Below are 27,560 nucleotides of genomic sequence, written 5' to 3' on the forward strand. Positions count from 1 at the left end.
ATTTCAACATCATTACCTAAATATAAATAATTTAATTTTAAACTGACAAAAAAAATTACATCCTTTTTTTTTAAATTAACATATTTGAGTTTGGTTCTTTTATTACTCTTTTAACGATTAAAAAAAACATAGCCAAATGACTTTAAAAGATATGCATAATTTACAAGCTTCTACCCATAATCCTTTTTTTCCATTAATCCGTTTATTTTTTATATAGATCTAATGACGACTACGTGATCAATTGTTATCCAAGTTTAGCTGGCTACGAATAAAAACATTTTCCCTTGCAATATGTCCCGTTATCGAAATTTTTCATCACCTATGCAATTTTTATTTTTTTAATACAAATCATCTTGCAAATTCAGTTAAAAGAGTGAGGTTGATAAGTTAATTAAAGAGTCATTAATGATAGACTCAGTTGATAATATATGTGTGGCGATAACATAAAAGCAGGCTGGGATACTTTTTCTCAATATTGAGACAGTATCATAAACGTATCCGTATGAGTACTATAATTTACATCAATTCAAAAAAGTAATAAAGTCCTTAGAAGCCGCGGTTTTTAAGGTTAACTGAACCTGATAAAAATCAGCTATTTGGTATCACTGATCATAAAAGATACAGAGACGTCATGACGTGAAAAGTATTTAACTTTTAAAGAAGTGTGTATTCTCGTTGCGAGAATAACGAAAAAAAGAAAGGGATTAGCTGGTTCAAACAAACCTGCCAACTAAAATTGATTATCTTGATGATATCAAAATTCGATTTAAAGTTCAAATACCGCACGATCAAATTGAGTGAACTTGTATATAATATGTTCTTGTAAAAATTTAAATATATTACAATCATATAAATAATTTTTGGACAGTTTTTCTCTGTTTCATCAAAAAAATCCAAGCTTGCTATTATGTTATCGCCATTATATAGGGATGGTATTTTTATGGATAAAAAGTACCTTTTTGTAAATATAAAAAAAAACCTGTTGGTGCATTATTTTGAAGATTGCTGTTGTGTCAGCATCTTTCTTTGAAAGAAGAATTCTTGTTTAGATTACGTTCATTTTTTTGCTAATGCAAAATTAAGACTATAATATAAACATTATTTTAATAACTTCCCTTTACTTATGTCTGTTTTTTTTTTTTTTTTCCCATAACAATCAACTCTAAGCAAAAGTTTTCCTTAAGCTCTACAAGATTATCATCCCTAATAATATACCTACTCTTTATTTTTAAAGTATAAATTAATACATAAATATTTATCAAGTTCTATATTAAACGATTTTACCTAAACTTTAGTCAATATGAACATGTCTTGTATTAACAGATATAATTTAGGGGTCTTGATTATTTCTCGAAAATTTTACCACAAAAAAAATCACGAATTAAACTCTGTATATAAATGTGACATATTGCTGCATTTTTAAGCATCATGGTGCATTCACAAAACGTATTTGCCTAATTGAATTAATAAATAAATATCTATAAATATGGTTTTGCATTTGAGTATTCTATTTAATACTCAAAAATAGTCTTTATTACAAATTCATTAGGCCTTACAATAAATTTTATAAGGTCTTTGTTTATGTACCTCTTTGGGGCGACAAACATAATTTAAGAGGCTCAAGTATTATTTTAAAATAAGCAGATCTTAGGGCAAAGACAAAACCTTTTCGGGCGGTGGTCAAAAATAATTGTTATCAACGTTTGATATTTTTCCAAGACACATTTTCAATTACTTTTTCTTCTTTTTAAATTATATTTGTAACAAAATGTTTTGCGAAAAACTTTAGACGACGTTTTTTCATAAGCAACATATTTTTATATCTTTTTTTATCCACAAATAAATTGAAAAACATTAATTACCTTTTTTGACAATTAATTATTATACAATTATATTTTTGTCAGAGGACGTTAAGCTCCCTCCATTTGCTAAGGCCCATTTTTTAGGTTGATGTCCAATTCCTGGTGCAAGTACCATAAATGTTCCCACTTCTAAGATCGGTACTGAAGAGACTTAGCAAATACTTTGTTTAATAGCCTTATTTATATAAATAATACATTTAGACATTTTGCTTGAAAAATTCTAGATAAACAATTATATCAACATTAATTGAATACAGATGATGGAAAATGGTGTGAGATTCAAATATTTACTAAATCATGATAATAAATTTTTGTTCTTCAATTAAACACATAATAAACTATTTTTCTTTTGGCATCATTTTTTTTAATAAACTAAATCGTCTAATGCTCATACACATAGCCATAGAAGAAGATAATTTGGGGGAGGGCAACAAAATTTTGCCAAAATATTTGGGACATTTCTTAATGACTTTTTTAGGGCCCCAATGTAAGTACCATATGTAACGATTGCTGCATTCAAACTTTTTCCTTTGAAAATTGGGTCCACATTAATGGGAATCATAAAGGTTGAAAAATATATGGGATTTTGTTTATTCCCCTCCTCTCGCAGTCGCTTTCAACTAATTTAATAAAAACTAAGTGGCTCTTCTCTCAAACATTAGTCCATTTATCAGAGTCACAATCTCATTTTTTTAGCTACTTTTTTAAAATCAAATCAACGCTAGGAATGATAAAAAATTAGACATGCTCCATATTATCAAATTTATTTAGTATTTTTAAGCAAAACTCCTTTCTAACCATTTGTAGTAGGGCTCAATATTGCTAAACATTGACTCACGGATATATATATATATATTTATAATAACTTTCATGCATAAATCAGTAATAGAGCCTAATATATATGTATGGTTAATTCAATATGTAATGATTCTTATAATAAGTGAGTCATATATTGTTTAAGTTTAAAGAAAACCTCTACATTTAAACTTTTTCAGTCAAAAAGTAGATCAAATCTGTGCATTTTGACAGGTACAAATAGAATTTACAATTACCATGGTTGCATTTAAGGATCATTAAATGTCATCCAAGTAAGTTTACTACTGTTTTTCATACGTCTGATAGTCTATTAAATATGATCCACCCTTTTTAATTAATATGTAGATACATATATAGGTGGCACTGACTAAGACAAATTGGTATTTAAGAATTGGGCAGACTTGGGTATTTTAATACCTGCAATTTGGGATATATCATTCCCAAAATGTTGGCCCTACCGATCCCATACTAAATTTTAAGGACTCGCACGAAACACACACAAAAGCCGTCAAATAGAAAAATCTTTGCTAAATAATTTATCCATAGATATGAACATGTGGCGTCATCATCAATCTTCACCAATGTTTATAAGAATAATAAATAATTTATATAGGACTGAATTAAGAGTAATGGCAAACTATTCTTCTGTATGAAAGATGCTTAAAGTTTTACTAACCTATTCAATTGGTAAACTATTGTAGCGGACCAAAGTATCAGTAAAATTTTTTTATTGGGTTTTAGTGCCCCACTTCAGGGTGGACAACCCTGCACTACAACTCTACTCGCGTGTACTTAGTAGCTATACCTAGGTTTATATAATTCCATATTTATTCGGTCCAGTCCAGTCTTAGGATCGGTCCCCACAGTCCTGGGGACCGTTCTATAAGACTGTCAGTCCTTCGAACTGTCAGTTCTATAACTAATTTTTCTTTTAAAAAGACATGAATTTGATTACGTCAACAAGCCTCATAGTTTATATTTTATAAGATAGTTATCATCAGTCACAAATGACTATAGGTTGAAGAACCAAAAGGCATTGGCTCTCCCTACTTTAAAAAAAAATAACAAAGAAATGATGCGTAAACTGTTGCCATCAATATATTCCGTTATTTTTATAAAGCTGTTCCCCACGTTAGAGTTTTTTTATTTATATATATATCTGTTTATTCCAAATTCACTTTGCATATAAGTTTGAATTGGTTCCGATTACTCTGGAGAATGATGATGAACAAGATAGTTTGAAACAGATGATGACGTCACAAAAAAGCTAGGAATTGTTCAATTGTAAAGAGAATCATTCAAATGACTCGTCATTAGGGATATATATAAAATTACAATTATCCGTGTAAAAACGGATACTTACCAATAAATAAAGAACTGTAAACTTTTACTAAATTGTACCTGCCAACAAATAGCTATCTACAGAGTATTATTTTTGGTTGTTAATATGCAGATATGTTTACCTCGATGCTTCGAATACGAGTATGATTCCATCCCTAGATTAAAGCAATAGAGACTTGAGTATTAAAAAGTTGTAAATACCAAAAACATTTTTGATTTCCTTAAAAAAGTAATTAATATTTATGTCAGAAAATGAAGGTTAATTAATTTAAATGTATTTATTGTACAAAGGAAGGTACATGTTAACAAAAAGTAAAAAAAAAAAAAAGATTCAAATCTTCCTCATTGCTTCTTACATTAACAAATAAGGAAAAAATGTTAATTTAAGTATAATAACTAAAGTCATAATCACATATTTTTTTTTTATACAATCATTCTTTTAAAGTTATTCTTGGAAGAAAAAACACAAGTATATTTAAAAAATAAAGTAATTCCTGATTTCTAATCTCTTGACAGAAAGTGTTTAGCACACAGTAGGTACACATTAATGCCATTCAGGCATATAGGAATGCACGTGTGAAGAAATGCATACATGGAATTAAAGCCTTTGAGCTAAATATATCAATTAATTTATTTAGCAACACTTAATATTTAAAAGTAAGAATTAACAATATTTTGACCAATCCAAAAAAATGCATACTCTAAGTCCTCTGCAAATTGACTAATTGTATTATATATTCCTTTCCTTCTCTACTTGCTACAGAATATTGAGCCACAGCAAGGAACGAGCTCAGGTTCTCCAATCATAAGTTCATCAACTCTATCCTCCAGAAGAGCTCCAATTCCTCCACCCTTAGTTCTACCGCCTGATTTACCACTAATTGTATCTGCTCCAGGAACTCCACCTCTTCAGGTTGGCAATGATCATAGTACATACATTCTATATTTGTGCATGGTTTGAAAAAAAATGAGTTCAGCATGATGTATGTTACATACATAATATAATATATATATTAAGAACAGTGAGCCCTTGACCTACGATCTTTAAATGTAAGTATGTACAGAGTTCCTATGAATTACCGTCTCATCAATATTGTATCGCTTAGAAGTTCAAAATTGCTCATACTTTCAAGTTAGTAGTAATAAAAAAACTTTAAAACCCGGCATCCATCATTAATTTAAAGAAGGGATTTTTTTAAGAAAAAACTAAGTCAACTAATTTAAACAATAAATATACAATATAATTTACTTTAAACATAATTATAATAATTTCCCTACACTAATACTATTTTATAAGTAAAAGATTCTCCTCTTTAAAGCAGTATTTAAATTTCTTCCTCTAAAATTATATAAGAGGGTGCTGATATTAACAATACTCTTAATTTAGTAAAACCATATTTTTTGCTCCTGCCTTCTCCTCGCGCTCTTACGAAAATCCCATCTCTAATAATGATATGGGGTGCAGTGGTCTTAACTAACCAAATATGACCTTTTTCCGTATTCCTGATGTTGTTAAAATCAACAAAGATATCTACTTGGGTTTCAAATGAGTGTTTGGGGAACCCCAATATATTTTCTATGAGATCGATCACTCACTCATACTTCCCAAAATGAGCATACAATACATCCCATTTTGATCCTTTTTGGCTCAAATATGTTTGACCTCCTTCTTCTCCTGATTGCAATCCCCTGGACTTTGTCTGGTAGAGTATAGTGGAAAAAGGAAGGTCAAAGATGTTCAGAATGTAGGTAAACTTTTATTCTTGTTTCTCAAGGATAATAAAAACATTTAAACAATTACTTTACACATTTTGAAAATCTTATCAAACATGTTCATACACTAATTAAATAGAACTACGGTAGTCTATTAATTTATTTGTTTCTTTAAAAAAAAAAAAAAAAAACTTTTAATTTCAGTATTTTTTTTTTCAAAAAGATGCAAAGTTGCATTGGCAGTATTTTATATATTTAAGTTGTGGATGATTAGGTAATTAGTTATTGGCAATACTGCAAAGATCTTAAAAATGTTGGTTTTTCTTGAATAAATCTGGTTTTAATTACTAAATTGAAAAAAAAACCACAAATTTAAAATTCTTGCATGACACCAAATTTGATGACACTAATAACTAGTGCTATTACTTGTAGTGTTCAAAGAATTTTGGTAATCTTTAATTATGTAAATGAATTGAAAAAATCGTTTGTTCTATAAAAAAATTTAAGCAATTAACTGATTTTCACAAATTGCACCAGTTAAAACTCAAGAGCTAAATTGCAGTTAGTTATATTTCATAAAATATTCTGTCAAACCATTACTGGGCAATATATGTATATTTTCGACAGTAAAGGCAAGTTCCTCAATACTCCAACGCATGGTTGCAACTGACTGTATTTCCAAGAAAACTTTAGAATGAAACCCCGCCCACCCTGCTACTTTTTCTACAGCCGGATTGTCACGTAAATTATGTTATTACATCTTGTACAATAAATCGTATTGAATACACTCTTTTGCAACTCTTATTCCATAGTATGTATGAGCCAATATTGATGGATCGGTCATTTATAACAATGTATTTAGAGATGAGAAAATTGTTTGGAATCCACATAATCCCATTAAAAAGTATCTGCTCAGAGAGATTACTTGAGCTTCTCGTCTGTAGTAAACGTTTGATTTTTTTAAATAGGAAGGAACAGGGGGGATTTCTAACTTCCATTATTGGGGAAGGTGGGCTTAGCCCCAAAATTTCTCAGCACAGTTACATAGTTACTAATTTAACATATTTTTTTTTATGATTATGCCCGCACCCCGATGGGGGCTAGTGATTTTACTGGGAAGGAATAATAATTTCAAATAAAAAAAAGTGTTTCAGATACAAACTAACACTTTCTCTTAATATACACTTGCCGGGATTCCAACAATTTTAATATATTTCAAGACACTTTTTCAGGAACACATGTGTGAAACATTGGTCTCTATTTGTAGTATAAGGGTTCACTGTTTTATAACACGCAACATTTTGGATGTATAGCACAGCCTTGCATAAATGGAATCCATATTAAAGAGGATCCCTGACTATATGAGTCATTTTTTTGTTTGTTGTTTTTGATAGTTTTTTGCACTCCCAGTTCTATGTATTTTCTCTCTAGTTTCATATATTATGTGCGTTCTTTGTAATTGGACTCTCCCAACAAATACACCTTAAAAAAGAGGGGGTAAAAATGAGGTTAATCAAAGGTACATTATGCAAGGAAGGAATATAAAACTCACATACATACGAAAAAAAACGGCACATGAACTCTTATAAGAAAACTTCATTGTATGCAAACACATTTTGTTCTGTTTATGTAGAAAGTTCCTATCAGACCCATTATTTAAATTGTTTCATGTTTTTGTATAAATAAAAATATAAACCTACAAGGAAAATAGCCAAGCCTAGAGTATGACTTCTCATTTACGTTTATTTAATAGTCATATAATAATGATAGACTTCAAATGCACTTTACTATACGTATTTGTAAGTAGTTTAATATTTTAATCATTTTGTTTTTCAATTAAATAGATTAAAATTTGTTTTTTTTACAAAAAAAAAACACAATTTGATTTAGGGGTATTCGTTAAAATAATATATTATATCCTACGAACGTATTATGTAAATTATTTTTTAAATGAATCCAACAAAATATGTGCTTATACTTGCATACTACTTATTATGTAGAAAGCCAATAGTGGCTTTCTAGTCAAAATGAGTTTTATTGGGTTCTTTGTCGGCAGTTTTTTGATGCTGCTCAAAGCTTTCGCAATAATGCGATAAAAATTGCTACATATCATATTCAATCATAATTTAAATCAATTTCTAGATCATTTTTATTGATTTTATTACTATTGGTCGAGATATATACTTTTTTTAAATTATTTCATGTTGACATGGTTAGTTAAATTTTTTTTTATTATCTCACTTGATCAGTGACTCCCAGACTTTCCATCACTACGGATTCCCAAGGTGTATTTTTATTTTTTGAGGGAATATCTAAATTTGACTAACCTCGCAAGCTCCGGTTGGAAGTAACTGTTATAAAGCATTAGTTCCCAACTGGTGCTCCTCGGATCCCATGTACTCCACGCTGCATCGTTAAGGCTCCAAGAGAGATTAGATAAATACAACAATATTCAAGTCTTGGAACGCCTGCTCGTTAAAATCCATATTTATTATTTTTATTTAAGCCATAAAATACGAAAGTTATACCCTAAAAACAGGCTTTAAAAAAAAAAAAAAAAAAAAGCCTTTAAAAGCCAAACCTATTGAATTTTAAGGTTCTAATGGTCATTTTTGTCTTTATAACTTAGAAAACAATTATAAATGTGGATTTTAGCCGGCAGGCAAAAATGATGTTCCATAGTGTTGGTTGAGTATATTTAAAAATATATATATTTGGCATAATAATTATGGTCTACATAATAAGATATAGGCAGTAGAAAATAAACAGTATTCCCTTGACGTCACTAGGTTAGAAAGTGGGGAATATATTTTATATAAAATCGTGCAAAATATTGATAAGGAATGTATTAAGCAAAATATTTTCGAACCAATATTTACCCTTATAACACAAAAAAATATATGAATGTTCCCACCTTCTTACCCTAGTGACGTCATCATTAAATAGTAGCATGGCTAGGAATTACTGTTTGTCTTTTCTTTGGCACAGATTTTATTAAATAGACCTAAATAAGAATGTTATTGATCTGATAAAAAGGTTAGGAATTGCTGTAGTCTAAAGGAAGAAGAAGTCTTGTCATATATATAGAACTAAAAATATTTAATAGACCTAACGAGTATATTTTTAAAACTGGAAGAAATAACTACTTTAACAGTAATATTCAGTATATCTGAAAAATGCAAACTTTACCATCTAATTGCAAATAATATAGACAACAAATGCCAACACTACGGAATTTGGAGTGTAATTTAATATCGAAAGGAAGCAAATGTTTTGAAAATTAATTATTCTAAAAAAAAGAACTACGTGGTTTTATAAGAATTTAGAAAGGTTCACCTACGGACGTCAATAACTGGAGACCAATTACTGTTCTGAATTAAAGCTATAGAATCCTTTCTGATATTCTTGTAGGAAAATGGAGTCAATTTTAAAATATAGGCTTGATCTGAAACAGAAAGGATTCCTGACGGGGAGGATGATTTCTGACATATCAAGAAATATTCACACTGGAATTGAGAATATACAAAAACAAAAATTTAATTCCTGATCGCTATAACTAATACTAATATGTTCTAGACACAACCTTCCTACTTCAAACTTCAAGTATCTTATCTCTTTGAAAGATGTTTTGATTAAATGGTGTAATTAAAACTACGCCATTTGTGCGGGTGTAGTTATCATAAAAGACCCGTCAGGACCAATTCTAGGACTAACAAATTTTGTTAGGATCCGACTGATAGAAATGCAGTCGTTTTAGTTTTTTTAGGCCGATTCAACACTTATCACCAAAAACGAACAATGAATTAATGAATAAGGTTTGGACATTTTTAAGTAATGTTATAAAAGAAGGAGAATGGCAACGTCGTCCTTATTTATGAATAAATTGAGAATAGAGACTGCTATTATTTTGTATAAGAGAAGAAGAAATACTCAGGACATTTTTTCTACTATTCCCAATTCATAACTTACGTAAGGAATTAAACGAATCTATTGATCCGAGATGTGTACGGGATTGAACAAAAAAGACCCATTCGCTGGTAGCCGCCAATCCAACGGACAAGGATTCAGGCAATAATTTGGAAGATTTTCTATATAATAAGTTATGCAAGATCCTCCGGGTGAGCCATGTTTGGAGGTCTGGAAGAGCTAGTGAAGATGTACATCAGAGTTATTGAAATTTTCGAGGAATGTAAAGTGACGGTTGGTTTAAAATAGTCAAAGGGGTGATGGAGAAAAATAATATTCACGAGTATATCTTTTTTAGAACTGGTTCGAGATATCTCTGGATTTTATTCTGGAGGTTCTTTACCTTTGTTTTTTTTTTCCATCTTCCCTTATCTATGTAATAAGTTGGCCATTAGTGAATAATAATTTAGTTACGGATTAGTCCATTAAAATCTGTACAATTTGAATCTTTAATTTAAACAAGTTGTATTAAATTAACCATACATTTTCAACAAAGTTAATACTTTAAATAGATGTGGGTCTCTCTTTTAATTAATTTTGCTGCTTTCAGTGGCTATGACGTCTTCCAGGATGTGGCGGAAGGACTGTCAACCGCTGTGGCTGTAGTGTCCCAGTGCTGGATAACAGTGGCTTTGGGTGCCTCAGTTTTCGGATGACGGACACAGAAGACTTGCCCCTCTACGTGCACCTAAAAAGTGTAGTCGATGGATGTAGGGAGTGTCAAAATAGAGTTCAAAAGAACCCAAAAGGCTCAATTAATAGAGTTTTGCAACATACATTTAAAAAAAACAGTCAGATCTGTATTAAGCGGTCAGGCAAGGAAAAAAACGACTGCTATGTGAATGTGACCTCTTAAAACAGGTTTCCTATATTGTAATGATTATAATTTTGAAAACTGGATATGACCTCTTTGTGCGATGACACGCTTAAAAAGGTGGCCATTAACCCATGTTTGTCTGATATTTTTATTAGGAAATAACTATAACATTATGGGAAAGTTTAGTATTATTTATTTATATTGACAAAATTTACTGGATTTGTTGCCACAAAGTGGTGGGAACATTTATTTTTACCATTCCCAGAAAATTTTCTTATTTTAGACCATTATGGTATTTTTGATACTTTTTTTAGGTTTGGCCGAATTGTCATTACCAAATGTGATGTTCTTCTAGAAAAAACAAAAAAACTTATCCAAATAATATCAAACCCTACGTTTGCAGTTTTTTCACAAAATCTATAGGGAGCCACAACGCCCAACATCATTTAACCCTTGCAATCATTGATTTTATTAATAATTCTTCCATAATGATGATTATGTCAACTGTAGAATCTGAATATATTGATATCATATTGTCATCTCCGAACAAGAGTCTAATAGCCAGTGTTTCCAGATTTCAAACTAAATTCAGATTGATTTTACAAGGTTTAGTCGAAGATTTCTAGAACCAATATAGTACGTAGCATATATAATGTGATTAATGTGAAGATTACTGCCCAATCCTTTATGTAACAAAATGAATTGAGAGATTGTGATATTTTTTATTCACAGTCATAGTATATGCATTAGTTTTATTAAATTCTCTTGTTTTATGGGTTTTTTATTTTTTCAAATTTAATTATTTATATGTATATTTTTTTCTTTTTTTTTGTAATTTCCTTAAAATATAGGACATTTCTCGTCATATTTAAATTTAATAGAGTGCATATATTTATTCATACATACATATTAGGGATGTGACTTTCATGAACGATCCCCTAAAAATGACCTACTCCTTCAAAAGGGCTAGAAGAATGAGTCCTGAAAGTGAACAATTTGCCCGCACTTTTACACAAGCAAAAGCCCCCCCCCCCTCAAAAAAAAAATATATATACAGGGTGCGTGGACAAAATCTGCCACATTTTAAAGACGACATTACTCCATCAGCTGATGTCTGATTCGTCTGTTTTTGGTGTTAAATTTTTTCTGGGTCATAGGCCTCAGTTATTGTTTGCCACTTGTAGCGATAGCATCATTTTAAGTGCCCAAGAAAAGTCATTATGTTCAATGAGAGAGATCGTAGGTGCGCTGCTATTCAGATTATGCTTAGTGATCACATGAAATTAAGCAATGCTGACATCTCTGGCCTTCTGTCAATGCCAGTTAGAACGGTCAGAAGTATCAGGAAGCAGCTGGAGGAGTCATCCGATCCGATGGACGTTTTTGACAGGAAGAAGAAGGAGGAGAAGAGCACCAGGGTCATGAAGACCAAGTTTCCGGCCACTGTCATAGTCTTTGGGGTCGTGTCAAGTGAGGGTCATGTCATGCCGCCCCACATCTTCGTGCATCAAGTCTGTTGTCAGCGACAGGCCGTGGGGTAGCAGCAGGACACGGCTCGGTCCCACAAAGCTAAGCGGATGCAAGAATGGCTGAAAAGTAATGCTTTTGCGTTCGTACCCTTCTCCTCTTGGCCTCCCTCATCACCGGATTTGAACACGTTGGACTACTTTGTCTGGTCCTACGCGGAGAACATGACCAACCGCTCCTCCCAGTCTCTCATCACCTGCATCAAGGAGAAATTCAGTGAGATAGAAGCAGTGCAGATCCAAAATGCCTGTTCTCGGTTTCGTAGTCGCATTGAGCGGGGTTTGGCTGCAGACAGCGACTACATTGAATAGATAGCTGCTCTATATCCTAATAAAGATATTCACTTTTATTTTATCAATAAATATTATAAAATAAGCTTGTAGATGTTGTTTTTTGAAGCGGCAGATTTTGTCCACGTACCCTGTATATCATCCTTGGCTATGAAGTCCTGAGCTTAACAAAGACAGCATGTTTTGTTTTCGTTCAAAATTGGGTATTTTTTAAAAATTAGTATTTGCCTATGGGGCAGAGTTACACATAACACTTTCCTTAGGCAGTACATAGCTTCAACCGTACTTTTTTCCGAAAAGAAGAAATGTAAAATTAAGATTCATTTATTCAAAATTAAGATTTGATTCATTGTTTTGGATATAACAAAAGTAGCCTCACACATAGCACCATAACTCACTAACTGAAGAACAGATTGTAATGAAATATTGAACAACTGTCTTTTGAAGGTTAGTACTAACTGTGAATTAGTTGAATTTAAAAAAATAACGTCATCTATGTGTGAAGCCGGTTATTTTCAGGTCATATGTTTATATATACATTATATGCCCATAATTAGTGTTGTATTGGTCCTTATTTATTCGGTCCAGCCAAGTCAAGTCTTTGATGTAGTCATATTAGTTCTTAGGACAGGTTCTTCGGACTGTCAGTACTAGATCGGGTTACATAAATAAGAAATCAAGTCAATTGATGTCATCAAAGACAACACTTTATAAGTTTTAGGACTGATATACAGGATTTAATTATACTTGACCTAGATTTAAATTTCGAATTATTTGACAAATAGAGTATATTTCATTTTATCTTTGATTTATAATAATAAGCTATTAAATGAGTTAGTTATTGACTTATTAAAAAGAATGATTGCAGAATTCATGAAGAATCACTATTTTTTGTGAGCAACAATTAAAGAATCGAGTGAGTAAAAAGTGTTGTTTTTCCCGTCACTAATATATTAAATTATATTTTTATATTTATGACATATCATAAAATTTTGCACTTTTTAAATTATATTTTTTATTCATCAATAGAACATATAGTAATAGGAAGGATCTACTTCCAGACTGGGACTCTTGAGATACTCTATGAGGATCCCAAAGAAGATTCTGTATCAATGATAAGTACTTCATTAGAGGATGAAGATCTAGCTGTTGAAGGGGACGAAAGATCCAGACTCATCTCTTCTACATCTTCAATCCAAACAAAGCATAACAAGGAACAAGAACTCAAGAACCGGGACTTGGAGTCCAGGAAAGATACCTTTAAGGCTTGGGGCCTTCTTCATGAAGAAATAAAGGATTTACAAGAGTTGATATCTGAGTTCTCTCCAGTTGTTTCTAAGGTAAGCGTTTTGAGTTACTTAGTTTCATATTTTACATATATGTAAAATATATATATATACACTTTCTATGTACTTATTAAATGTTTGAAGTTTTAAAAAATCTTATTAAAAAGACCCAAAACTGAGGGATTTATTTTTGAAATATGGCTCAATAAGTAGTTTTAATATTCTTCGTTCAATTCAAATATAATGGGGGAAATTTTTGACTCATACATATTCTTATTTAATATTCACATCGAGTTTTTTTATCTACTGGGTACCTCAACTGATAAAAGGGAAAGGAAAAAAACATATAGTAGTTGAGTTCTTCTACTTTTCGTATTGGCAACTGTTTATTATTATATGCTGATTTATATATGATTATAGAATAATAAATATTTCTTTATATGTAAATATTATAAATTGAATTGAAGTCCTTGATTTATACAAATCTAAATTATATGGAATCCCATTTTGAGTTCATACGTAGAGTTAGCTGCTTTAAATCATAAAAAGTCAACTCATAAACATTACTGAAAACATTTGACTCTCTATACTTGTTGATTGGAAAAGGCTCGACGTGATTCCTTCAATTAGGACTAACTTTGAATATATTTACGTCGAGATTTTTGTATCCAATAGCAACCTCGACTGACAAATGTGAATGACAAAATTTGAAAAAAAAACAACATATAGTATCTAGTCTTCTATATGTTTTTTGGTTTTACCTCCTAATTATTTTTGATTAATTATTATGTTGATAATTTTATTAGTAGAAGTATCAGTGATTTTTTTATAAAATGAAACGAATTCTAAACAAAGGACCTTGATTTATACAAATTCAATATTATATCCCTGTTTTCAGCTGCTTTAACCAAACAAGAGTAAACTCATGGAAACAACTGGACCGAAAAATTAATAAGTAATGGGGATAAGTAAAATAATACTAAAACAGTCAAAGCCAAAAAACGGTGCAGAGATTCCGAGTCTAGGAACAAAAACTCAAGAAAATAACGTTCATCCCATATTGATAACTATAAACTGCATCTGCTACATCTGCTTTAAAAAAATAGATTATTCATGTAATGTCTAATCAAAAAATTGTAATAGCACTCCTAACGAATTGTTATTTCATATATGAGTGAAAAAATAAAATGGATGTTTTGTAAAAAAAAAAGGTCATTTTAGAAAAGAAGGAAATATTACTTTATAAAAAAAAACTCATTGCATAAAATATACAATTAATTAAAAAGGCCAAAAGATGGCTAAACTTTTCCCAAAAAAGTCGTTCGATGAATATTATAAAAAATTTATTAAGAAAGGTTAAATATTTTATTTTTGATAACAAATATCATTATTTATTAGATTTCGAAAAAAATGGGCCATCAGTTGGTTTTTGTATAGGCCTCGAAAGGGGGTATCCCTCAAAGTAGAACCTCTTAACTTGTCCTCCATAGTACTCTACATATTTTTATTCAAATACAAAATGAAGAAAAAGCTTTGTATATGAGCTCGAACAAAAACATCAGAAGTGACCTTTGTAAACAATGCACAATTCGGGATTTTTGACAATGTTGTTTAGAGTATTGTAAACCATTATTTCAGACAAAAACAATGGTTGTGCTTCTTATTTGAATTAAATTATTACACTTTGAGCATTAGACTAATACTAATTAACTTGTAGTATCATTACATTTTAATCTATTAAAATTATGACAAAATGCAAAAATACCTCTGAAAATTTAACGAATATTTGGGAGGAGAAGTAGCATAGTTGTCATGATGTTCTTGTAACAGCTATGGAAAAAACGCATTAAACAGAAATCCAACTCTGTACAGCAAGGCCATGGACAAGAATTGTCCCGATGTCGATCCTGAATTCTACTCTGATTCCAAAGAGGGCTTGAAAAATGTAATATCCCAACAAATTATTCATACTTATACCAATGATTCCCAACTGGAGCTACGCAGTGGATCGTCTAGGTCTCTGTGAAGTTATCAAGGTATAGAATATAAGTATTTTCTAACAATAAGGAAATACCAAAAAATTTATAAGAGTATTCAAGATATAAATATTTTGCCAAAGTTATGTATTTTTCAGCTCCCGAAAAAACAATCTGTAATAATGAAAAAGGATGGGAATTACGGACTGAAATGTCCTCTCCTCAAGAATTAAAGAATTATATTATATATAATAACATCTTTAGAAAAAGAAAAAACACACTTCAGATTATCAACTATTTAAATTTTTACACACAAGTAAATGATTAAAGTTTACAACGCTAAATATAATAAATTGTAAGGTCTTTTACCATTGATTCTAAAAAAATCTTTAGTCTCATTCTTGAGAAGTAACTTGTACTCAATATTAAAAGTATATGACCAATAATAAATCTGTGTAAGATTCATTGAAGATCATTTTCGTCTCTTACTTCCTTTTTTTTTTATACAATGGAGATTGTGAGTTAGGGCGTATGAAGGATTAATTACGTTGACTTTGACTAGTATTGTTTTGTTGTAGAAAGCTCTTGGTTATAAAAGCACACATATTAACCGTAAGTATTATAAGGCAAAAAATTCTCCTGTTTCCTCAAATACCCTCTTTATTATTACTATTTGTGTAATTAGCTATTAGACTCCAAGGCCAAAAAACATATTGGCTGAAATGCATGCATACTTGGTACATATATTAGGGTGGTTTATATTTTTACTTTTTTTCGAATTTTAATCAAAACTTATTATTTTTTTTTACTCATCTTCAAAAAGATATATTGAGACTTATATTTTTTTTAAAGAATATTATTAATACATTTTTTTATTCACTGTATCTATAAGATTTTGTAATTTTTATAATTTTGAATTTATTTTGATCCATACAGTTTACTTTACTATTAAAAACTATTACAGTTAATGAATAAATTCCTTATTTCTGCTTATTGAAGTTTAAAACAGTACAATTAATGTAATTTTCAGTATACAAAAGTAGTTGAAGGGATTATTATGTCTGTAAATTTTATTTAGTTATATTGAATACTAGTGGTAGGACCCGGCAGTCCAATATTAGGAGTAATTAGGGGTTGTCTAAAAGACAATTTTTTCTTTAATAATATAGTATATATCTCCCCAAGAAATCCTCAGTCTTACACTCTGTTTTTCAAAAGCACAGTCACACATAACTACTCAATACTTTTATAAATTCAAATGACCTACTCTGACCTCAAGAATGAAGGAATAATAATAAGAGTTTTGAGAAAAATCTCAACAAGATTCATTTCAACATAGCAGCGTTTATATTTAATTCAAATCTTAACATATACAGTAAATGAACATGATTTGTGACATAAGAGATAGGATACATAAGAGAGGAATAACAAAAATAAAAAGAATTTTTTTATTTCAAAATATTTATGTAATTAAGATGAGGGTGCACTATTTACAGTGCACCCTGTATACACGTTCGATACAATATTCAAAGGCCTGCAATATTTCCTTAATAAGACTACATTGTTATTTCTTATATCATAATATGTTCATGATATACATCATGGTGAATTATTTACACTGTCTCCAGTGACTGGTTGTCATATATCCATAGAGACTAATTCTGCTATATTAATATAAACTAACGGAGTTGTGTGATTCTAAAAATATATTGAAAAAATTATCATTTGGGAGTTAAGAACTAAATTATAAAAACTAGGGTTAATATCTCTTTAATATAATTATTTTTCCAACAAACGAAGGAGAAATAGTGATATTTATTAGGTGAAACTACAACAGCGTCATCTACATTAATACAAAAGGAAAAATAATTGATTAATCCTGTTTTTCCCTCATATTATTTGAAAACATATTATGATTTTAATGGCAGATCTTAAAACAAATACTTTTGATTTCGTATAACGTATATACAGATAGTGCAGAGAAATTGTCATGAGATAAGAATACCCATGCAAACATATAATGTCGCCTATGCACATTTCATCGATCTACAATCTCATCTTTAGGTCGTACATCTCAATCAAAATTTGAAAAAGGAATTTGGGGGATTAAATAAACGTCAATTTTGGTTGAAAGGGGAGGCTGTAGCAACTTAAAAACACGTAAGCGTGTATAACGTGCGAAGATGGCTTAAATGACGTCAGAAGGAACATGGGACAAATATTTGAAAATATAGTAAAAGAAAAAAGAAAATTTTTGTCATTGAAAAACATTTGATTGATAAAAAAAACATCATTCAAGGAAATATAGAACTTTTTTTTAAAAGAAGGCTTAAGAAGACTTGACCAATCCTAAGACAACTCATTTTAAAAATTAAATAACAACTATGATAAAAAAAAGGTCAAAAGAGCTCTTCATTTTATCAAATTTAATTCGTGTTTTTAAAGAGGGGGGTAACAAAAAATTAGTGGTTCTAGAGAAAAACTAAAGAAAAGAACCATATAAACGCACAAGAATCAAAGAAAATATGTAAAGAAGCAGAAGAGCAACGCATCAGCTAAATAAAAGGAGCCAACAACAGAAAAGAAGAAGAAATTAAATATATAAAAGTAGATATTTTTAAATGTCTACTAATACTTTATAATCAGTTGTTGATCTGAATTTTATCAACTTAACGCTTTAGAAAAGAAGGTTACGAATTCATTTGAACTGCCGGTATGCTCTTTTACTTTTAGTTTATAATTTATGTTCCTTGGTTAGAATTATGTGAGAAAGGACGGCGTGGTTTATGATTAACCCCTTTTGTCAATAAATATTAAAATCATTATTTATTTTGCATGAAAACAACTTTGGTATGTATTTTTCTAACCTATCTAAAGTATTTATATTTTTTGACCCCTAAAGTAACCCAATGTAGCAATAACAGGGAATAACATTAGGAATTTTGATTTTTTCTTTCAGAAAATGTAAAAGAAAGGAAAGACGTTATAGGCGGATTATCAAAATTTTAAAGGTTATTTACTCTTTTTTGTGTACAGAATAACTTTAGAGAAAAACTTTGTAAATACTGTTTGTAGACTTGACAAATGTCTATTAAAAGTATGAATGCAAAAATAAAGAATAAATCTAAATGTAATTCTATAATGACTAAATAAATAACTTTCTCCTCTTTTCAACCTTTGATCATAGAACAATAAAAAATTTCTTACCACATGACAACTTATCCGGTCTATCCATAATCGAAATTCGAAAAAAGTTGCAAAACACACCGCCCTAATATATGAAGGTTCATTAAGGAAAATAAAAATATATATTACGATTATTTATTTGTATGTTTTAAATTTATTGCCGTGCAAATAACAGGAATTATTTAAAATGTTTTCTGAGAAGTCCTACGTGTGTTATACATTTATGTACATACCTAAAATTAGAGATTCCTTTCCTAGAAAATCCCATTAAAGAAAAATGTGATTCAAGCCATTTGTTAAACATTTACTAACACCTCGTAACATTATGTACCTTCTTCTAGAGTGTCTCATTTTCCAATAAATTGTCTTTGAGCGGGATATGAAGATGAAATATTTGGATCCTGTTAGTAATTTATAAATTCTGGTAATGTGAAATTTTACTATTAATTTATTATTTTTTAAGAAAAAACAAAAAACTTTAAGTAAACCTTACTTTTGCACTTTTTACCATTATAACTAATCTGTTTAGTTTTTTAGACGATCCCACGGGTCCCACTTTTTCAATTATGTAACCCCATCCAACCCAGAATTATAAAACTAATAAGTGTAAGGTAAAATCGTAGACTTTACTTTAAATCAATCTGGGCTACTTTAGGGTAAATATTTTAAAATACTATGTTGCGGTAGACGCTGGAAAATTGTGATCGTGGAAGACGTTGACACTTCGATTACCAGAAGTCCCACGATGTCGATGAGGCAACATTCCAAGGCTCTCAATGTCAGTAAATTGACTCTGATGAGGTATGTGAAGGATTTGAGCGTGACATATTATGTACAAGATATCGGCAACTGCTTTCAACAGCAACCAAGGCCAACCAGGTAAAGAGAAGCCGTAAATTGTTGACTTGGTTAAAGCTAAATGTTTTCTTTCCCTTTTGACAGTCAAGGTTAAGAGTGGATAAAAAAGCTAGTCTTGAGTACACTCCAATTAAATTTGACAAAACTCTATTTCAGACACAGAGTCACACAGCCCCTTTACTGTTATTTGACTATACGATACAAACAATGCACTCAGTTATATTATATAAATGTAGGAAGGTGCATCTATTATGTATTTCTGTAGTTATAGATACCTTCTCTATTTATATTGCCTAGTATTTAAAATATAATATTCCAAAGGGAGTTATTTATACATTCAATGTTCTTTCAATGTAGAAACGTTGAAATAAAGTCCACAATTTAAGCCAATATTGCAGATACTTGTTCTTATATACATAATTATATAGGTATATTTAATATACCTATAAATTAAATTTATAGATTGCAATTCAATTATTTTCCTTGAATCATCTCATATTTGCATTTTTAGTCAGCCTTAGGAATTAATATTGGATTGATCTAAAAAAAATTATAAAGATGGAAGTCCTTTCAGTCCAGTCTTGATTAAATTTGAATAACTTAAACTAATTTGACAGTCTTGAACTGATCTTTGTCTTCTTTTAGTGCTACGTCAATTTAGCTATTAAAGTTTCATCAATAGCTGCGATCATAAATCCTTATTCATAACAAGGACAATGATTCATAAATGAATCACCTATATACTACTTTTTTTTGTCCACTGTCAATTTGTCTAGTCATTCCTTTTATTTTTAATTTTGTTTTTAACTTTGGTTTCTTGAACTCAAATTAAGTTTTCTTTAACTATGAATACTTATTAAATGGAAAACAGATCAACTGTTGGAAAGAATGACATTATTAAAAATTTATCAGTAAATTTTGAGTCGTTTTCTTTCTGAATGAAAGGTTCAGAGATCAAAATGAGGTTTTATTAGATCAACTTTATGCAGCTATGAGAAGAAATAAATAAACACAATTTGCACTCCATATCTATCAAGAACATAGTCAGGAATTACACTGATGTCGATCCTCAATGAGTCGAAAAGAGGGCTACACTTATGATTGAAATACTTTAGTGTTACATTCCATTATTCATGAGCACATCCACCTGTGATTCCTTCATAAATAGATGGGGATGTGAAAATGTTGGAGATTATCGTGAGCATACCTACGTTTACAAACACGTATATGATAGTAATTTCTTATTTCTCCCTATTTTGAAAATTCAAAAGTATTAGCGAGCATGGATTACTATTTTTATTGTCAGCAGATATATCCTCTATCAAAGTTACCAACATATACTTTTCTTTTTGATTCACACTCATTGGGATTTCAACAATTTTCACATCTCTACTATACAGGGAGTAACATATTTTAACAAACAAAATGATTTTGTTTCTTAAATGGAGTTTTTCATATCTCTAATGCCAAATAAAAGATGAATAAACGAATATTAATATTATTCAATTTAATTCCCTTTGGCGTCAATAAAGGCCTCGAATCGAACTCGGAAACATGACATATCTTGATGACAGTATCTTGTGGTAGATTCCAGAATTCTCCTGTATTATTGACATCAGCTCGGATTTCGTGTTGCAAGATGATCTGTTTATGTGTCGTTTAACTGCACCCCACACAAAGAAGTCCATGGGGATGAGGTCCAGTGAGCTCAGAGGTCAAACACTGCGTCCAACAAGGCCAAAAGCATCTTTCAACGTTTTCTTTGCGATGTGGAATAGAGCAGAGTCATATTCTCCTCCAGACTATTCCAATTCCTTTCTGACTCTCTAAACAAAGTACCTGTACAAGTTTAAGAAATTTTCAATCTCAAAATAGTTTTGCAACAAGGACACTCTTCCTCTACTTTTTTTTTTAATGTTGCACATTATAAGTAAAAATCATAGTATTACATTTAATCCATCTAACCTAGGAATCTTGAAATGTATATACAGAAGTATATTTCTTTCTCTAGGGATCGCCTGGGCGCGAACAGACATTGAATTCAAGAGAAAAACTTCCTCCCGAGCGCGTTGTCCATGAGCTACGGTGATTACATAGCTGCAACTTTTTTTAACTGACGACAAACACTTCTGGCTAGCCAGAAGAACAGTAAACAACGTCCCACATGCACTACACAGCTGTCATAGGTGATCAAAGCTCATTATTGAACTTCGGCCGTACGCTGTATAAGTGATATAAATCCTGTGTATTTTTTGACTGCCACGTTTTTGGAATTAGTATTCTGAAGAATGAATTTATTTTCCTCAGCTGTTGTCATTATTATCTCATTCCTGAATAGTGAACTTTCTTTCACACTAAATTCAATTATATTAAACTGATTGTCCTCATAAAAGACGGAGAGACACTTTGAGTATTTGTAGCAAGGTTATAATTGTTGTACTCGGAGTAGAATTGAGGGTTGACTTCGAAGTAATTCTCGACAATTCCCTTGTTTATTTCCTTCTCCCCTCCTCCATTGTCACAGCTGATTGTGACAAGATCATAACGACTAAGTCCTCTCCTCCAAAATATTTTTCAAATTGCATGCTCAAAATACACTATATATATGTTATATCTTCATGACTAACATAAAAGTTGATAACAGCAAAGGAAGATAAAAAACATTGTTCAGGTTGCGAGCTAGAAAAAAAACTTGCACGCGAACTAGATCATGTTTTATACAACTTTAATTATACATATTATATCATCGATATGCAGTATATGTATGAACAATGTACAACGCCTATATAATATATATGTTTGTAATATTTTGCAGTGTGCAACAAAATTCGGGATTGAAGAAATGCATCATACACAAATATATTTTATTATAGATGCTCGCCTCGTTGTTCAATATCTATACTAGCATAAATCCCAGTGATGTGTGCTAATGTGTTATACATACATAAATAATTGCTAAAAAAATAATGCCATGGGATGCTCAAGAGGCAATACAACAAATAGCATAAAAGGGCCAAGACATTATGCAGAGAACAGTGTAATAAATAGCACATAGAGCATATTTATTTTATAATGGACCAAAAGGGGGCTTTTTTATGCTCTGAAAAGAAAGAGGGATTAGAAAGGGATTCCATAACTGAGAACTATAGCCACAATCAAATCCATGGAATGATTTTTATCTTTATGATTGCACAAACTACATAATACAATTTATTTTTCGGAAAGTTAATAGACATAGAAATGGATTTAATCTCGTATTGAGATTAATCTTTTTTTAATAAGACTTTTTCTACACAAATAGTTCAGTTGAGATATGTCTCAAGCCGTGGACCGAATTTTAATTGTTTTCAAATCGTATACCAACTTTTTGACCTCATCTTATTTTCCAAACCATCCAATTTATAGGGGTTGGACACTCACGAAACATTTTTGACTTCGTATGACATCATCACCAATGAACCTCTAAAATCGATGTAGACTAATTTTAAATGTGACAGACTTTATTTTTGTGGGACCGAACTAAACAGAATTTGTATATGAGACTGGTCCAGATCAAACTTACTTAAAGAACTGTATTACTTCGATACAACAGAAATTAGAATGGTCTCCGACCGGTATAGGATTTTCAGAGCGAAACCCCACACTAGTTTAAATTTCGATATTGTACTCTAGTAGTTGTTGATGCAGTCATTACAAATCAGCTTATTCGTATCAAATCAATAGGATATGAGCGTTGTTTTTGTTTATTTACTAATGCAGGATCTCTGCCTCTTATTATGACTTTGAATATTTTATTAGTTTGATCATGACTAATCATTCTATTCATGACTCGCATTTTGGGATAAGCAGTAGACTTGATATATTTATGAATTGCAAATACCATTAATACTTCTTGACTGGGTTGAAGATCCCTTAGCGTGCTAAAACTATACATAGGTCATAGCTATCATATGTTTTTATCTTGAAAGTCAAGGTTTCCAAGGGACACAGAGTTAGGTCATTAGCACAAAAATTTTGTATGTATTTTAATGTCCCCTATCAATGTTTTTGCTTCTTTTACCCTAATCAGTGTTTTTAACATTGAGTGGTTTAATGAAATAAGCTCTATTTAAGCTGAGTACATCCCAACCATTATTGAATCCTAAATCCATAGTTAAGAAGAATTGGCTAACTACCAACTGATTTTGGGTCTTTGTTCTGTTTATTTTTGGCGGGGAGGATGCGTGACGGAGAATGTATGAGTGTTGTTTACTAGATTCATGATATTTGCGCCATCTAGCAGCTTTAATTGTTAGTTAGTATGTTTCAATTCAATATAACATATATAGATATATGGCTTTATTTACTTTGAAATAATTTTTGAGAATAAACAAATTTAAATATTTTCTCATCTAATGTCTATATATTCAAAAAGAGATACAGATATGTACGAGTATTTTAGATCAAGTTATCAAATATAATTCTATTTTTTTATAAGGGGTATTTTTAAGGATGAAACCGACATGATATGAATGCGGAAGTATATTTCGAAATTATGTAATTAGTATGTTTGAACGCATTGTATACTATGAGCAAAATTAATAAAGTGGTTGAAATATAAAAGGCACAGGATGTGGTTTCCATACTATTTTAGCAATGGTCGTCATTTTTTAATACACTAAATGACTGAGCTTGAAAGTTCAATTAAATATCGATGGTCTTTAACGATGTGATTTATTTTCTGAGATATTAAATTAAAATAAATAATAAATAAAAGAAAATACAAATTAAAATCATAATAATATATATAATTATACTTACTATATACATTTATACGTTTAAAAAAACGGGACACCTCTTGCAGATCCAGATTTGCCCTTGTACTACTTCCGGTTTTACACTTTCAATTTACATTCTCTGGATGGATGGAGTAGCCCAAGGAAAAAATTACACCTTCCAATAAAACAGTGAACAGGCCCACCTCACAAAAATGTGCTGGATGTCTTGGCCACAAAATTTAGAAAATTTTGTGGGCCGAATTTTTAGCCTACAAACAGTCCAGACCTGAACCCATTCGATTTCTATCTTTAGGGGAGGATCAAGCATGAGGCCTGTGCCAAGTATCATTCGTCTGTGGAGGCTCTGAAGAAGTCAATTGCCCGTACAATAGCAAAGCTGGATCCGGACGAGGTCGTCCTAGCTTGCCAAAGCTTCTGTCTCCGTGTGGCCAAGGTTATCAAGAAAGGCGAACTTGATTATAAATGATTGAATGTCATTAAATATAACATTCAAATAATAAAAAATTTATGGTTCGAACCTATCCAGTTCATTCGTCATAAGCCTTTAAACATTTTTTCTATTTATCTTGATTATCCTGTAAAAAGTCTTAATGCCGTCATATCCTTGATATAAATTTGGTGTTTGAACATACAATTTCAACTTACAAATTAAACTTTTTCGAAGCTTGAGATACAAAAGGAGATTGTGTATTTTTGTGTGGAAGATGCAAAAATATTTGTAGAAAATATATCTACATCTTTATACAACTATAAAAAATATGTATAATATCCAATTTAGGATTTATAATTGAATTTATATATTACAATTTCTCATTTCCCAGTAAACTGTCTTTGAGCAGAATCCCTGGAAATATTTTTGTATTAAATCATAAATACTGTGAAATTTAAGTTTTTTTTTATATATTCAGAAAAGAAACGGGTAACTTTAAGCTAATCTTACTTATATATTCTCCATCACTCTTGTCATTATCACTAATGTTGTTTTTTCACCACTTTTTATTAAAATAAGAGCTGTTTTTTCATATTAACTTTCTTTTATGAGACCAAAAATTTCATAATATTTATCAAATACCGTTTTTTATAGAAATAAAATTTCTATTTTATTTTTAGAAGAGATCAGTCCTTCATTGGTTAGATCTAAAGCCTAAAAAAAAAGCCGTAAAATGAAGACCACCTGATCAACATTTGTATAATGAAGTGTTTTGTTGATTCCCCCCCACTACTAGTCATGGCTAGCTTTTTGAAGTATACAAAGTTTCTGCTGACTTTATTAATTTTTATAGTTTGAATCTGTTATTGTTTAAAGTACATGAATTTATGTATTATGAACTCAAAAAATATACTACATTGGATTTGAATTTTTATGTTAATTTATATATAAATCAAGGGCCTTTGTTTGGAATTTGTGTAATTTTATAATCTGTCATTGATATTTATTTTGATAAAATTATCAATTCAATGTAACACATGGACTAAAAAGTACCAGGCTTCACATTGAGATGGTGCTATTTTTTTTTTTTTTTTTTTTTTTTAATTCACTTCATTTTCTGTTAGTACCAACCTTCAAAAGACAACAGTCAATTCTTCATGATAATTTGTTCTTTAGTTTGTCACTTATTGTGCTAAGTGTTTGTTATTTCCAACACAATGGATCAAAACAATTTAGTTTTTTTTTTTTTTTTTTCACTACTTTTTGATTGGAAGATATACCGTTCAAGCTAAGCAATGTCTTGAAAGTTTAATTGTGACTCACCTCCATAAAGGGAATAAATAAATAATAATAATACTTTTAAAAAAGCCAATTTTGAACAGGAAAAAAACGCGTTTTATTTGTTAAGCCTAGTACTTTTCAGCCAATGTATTATATAATAATAAATAACTATATAATCTTAGTTGTTTTTTTGGGTTTTTTTTCAATTTTTCCTTTCCCTTTTGACAGTCGAGATTGAGAGTGAATGAAAAAAGCTAGTCAAGAAGAGCATGAATATTAATGCCTATCTAATTATGGAGTCTCCATGAATTCATCCTTTAAACTGAAATAACAAGATAAATCTTTTGAAAGGAAGAAAAAGTGGAATATGTCTTGAGAGAAAATGCCAATCAAATATACAGTTCCGTCATATGTGATATTATCTTGCATTGGGAAAATAAGGCGAACAGAGCCTGTTAGCTGTTTCCCCACTTTGTTGTAAAGCAGTCTTACTCACTGTATCACTAATAGTAAGCAGGTTGTTTTCTTCAAAGCTGTGGAACCCGATCCTTTGAACTCTGTGATTTAATCCGTCCTCCAACGAATAAAAAAACATAAATATAGATAGATAAATTATGAAATAAATAATTTTAGTTGAGTTGTGAGTGTTACAGGAAGCAGAAACATAAGCTCCTTTTTCCAAAAGGTAATAAAACGAGTTTTATAGATCAAAAAAGTTTTACTTGTGTTTCATAATGATAGTACACTTATAAATAAATAAATTATACAGTTTTGAAAATCTTATCAGATAGGTCACACTCTACATTGTCAATAAACTAAATCAACCGAACTTTGATATTTGATACCTGGTAATTTTTTCAACTTTTTTGTTTCTCTTTAAATAAATTTGATTGAGAGGTTTTAATAGGATAGTTATTATTTATAAAAAATGCATAATTCAATTAACAACATATCTTATTCGATAATTGTGAATGATTAATTTTTAAAATAATTAGCTATTGTCGGATTCCGCAAAGTTTCTTAAAATGTTGGCTTTTCCGGAATAAATCCGGACCAAAAATTAATTTGGACGAACTACACTAATTTAGATTATTTTTACAAAATCAAATTTGATTACATCAATTTTAGCTCTTTGAAGTTTTTATTTGTGGAGTTATTCGCATTCAAAGAATTTTGAGAATTTCAATTTATGAAAAAAGATTTTTTAAATGTTAGAAATTGAAGGAATTAACTAATTTTCATAAATCGGGCCAATAAAACTCAGAAACTAAATTACAATGAGTTTAATTTTATAAAATATTATGTCAATGTTTATTTTCGACGGCAAACAAACGTTCCTCACTAGTTCAATGCATGATAGCAATATGGCTATTTTATTTCGTGTGTGTTGTGATGATATTCTAAGGGTAAAGATTTATGAATGCATGGGAAAA

General features: G+C 30.4%; 1 protein-coding gene across 2 annotated transcripts in view; it reads left to right on the forward strand.

Annotated features, from left to right (window-relative positions):
- Syx17 (syntaxin 17) overlaps positions 1-27,560 on the forward strand; it is a 142,624-nt gene that overhangs the window by 103,684 nt on the left and 11,380 nt on the right. Inside the window, exons 6-7 of one of the 2 annotated variants that reach the window (XM_040708924.2) lie at positions 4,783-4,932; positions 13,394-13,672. In XM_040708924.2, coding sequence (XP_040564858.1) covers positions 4,783-4,932; positions 13,394-13,672 — 429 coding nt within the window. The remainder of the gene's footprint in view (positions 1-4,782; positions 4,933-13,393; positions 13,673-27,560) is intronic. The other variant, XM_040708925.2, reaches the window with a different exon arrangement.

This window comes from Lepeophtheirus salmonis, chromosome 3 (assembly GCF_016086655.4).
Source record: "Lepeophtheirus salmonis chromosome 3, UVic_Lsal_1.4, whole genome shotgun sequence".
Classification (NCBI taxonomy): domain Eukaryota; kingdom Metazoa; phylum Arthropoda; class Copepoda; order Siphonostomatoida; family Caligidae; genus Lepeophtheirus; species Lepeophtheirus salmonis.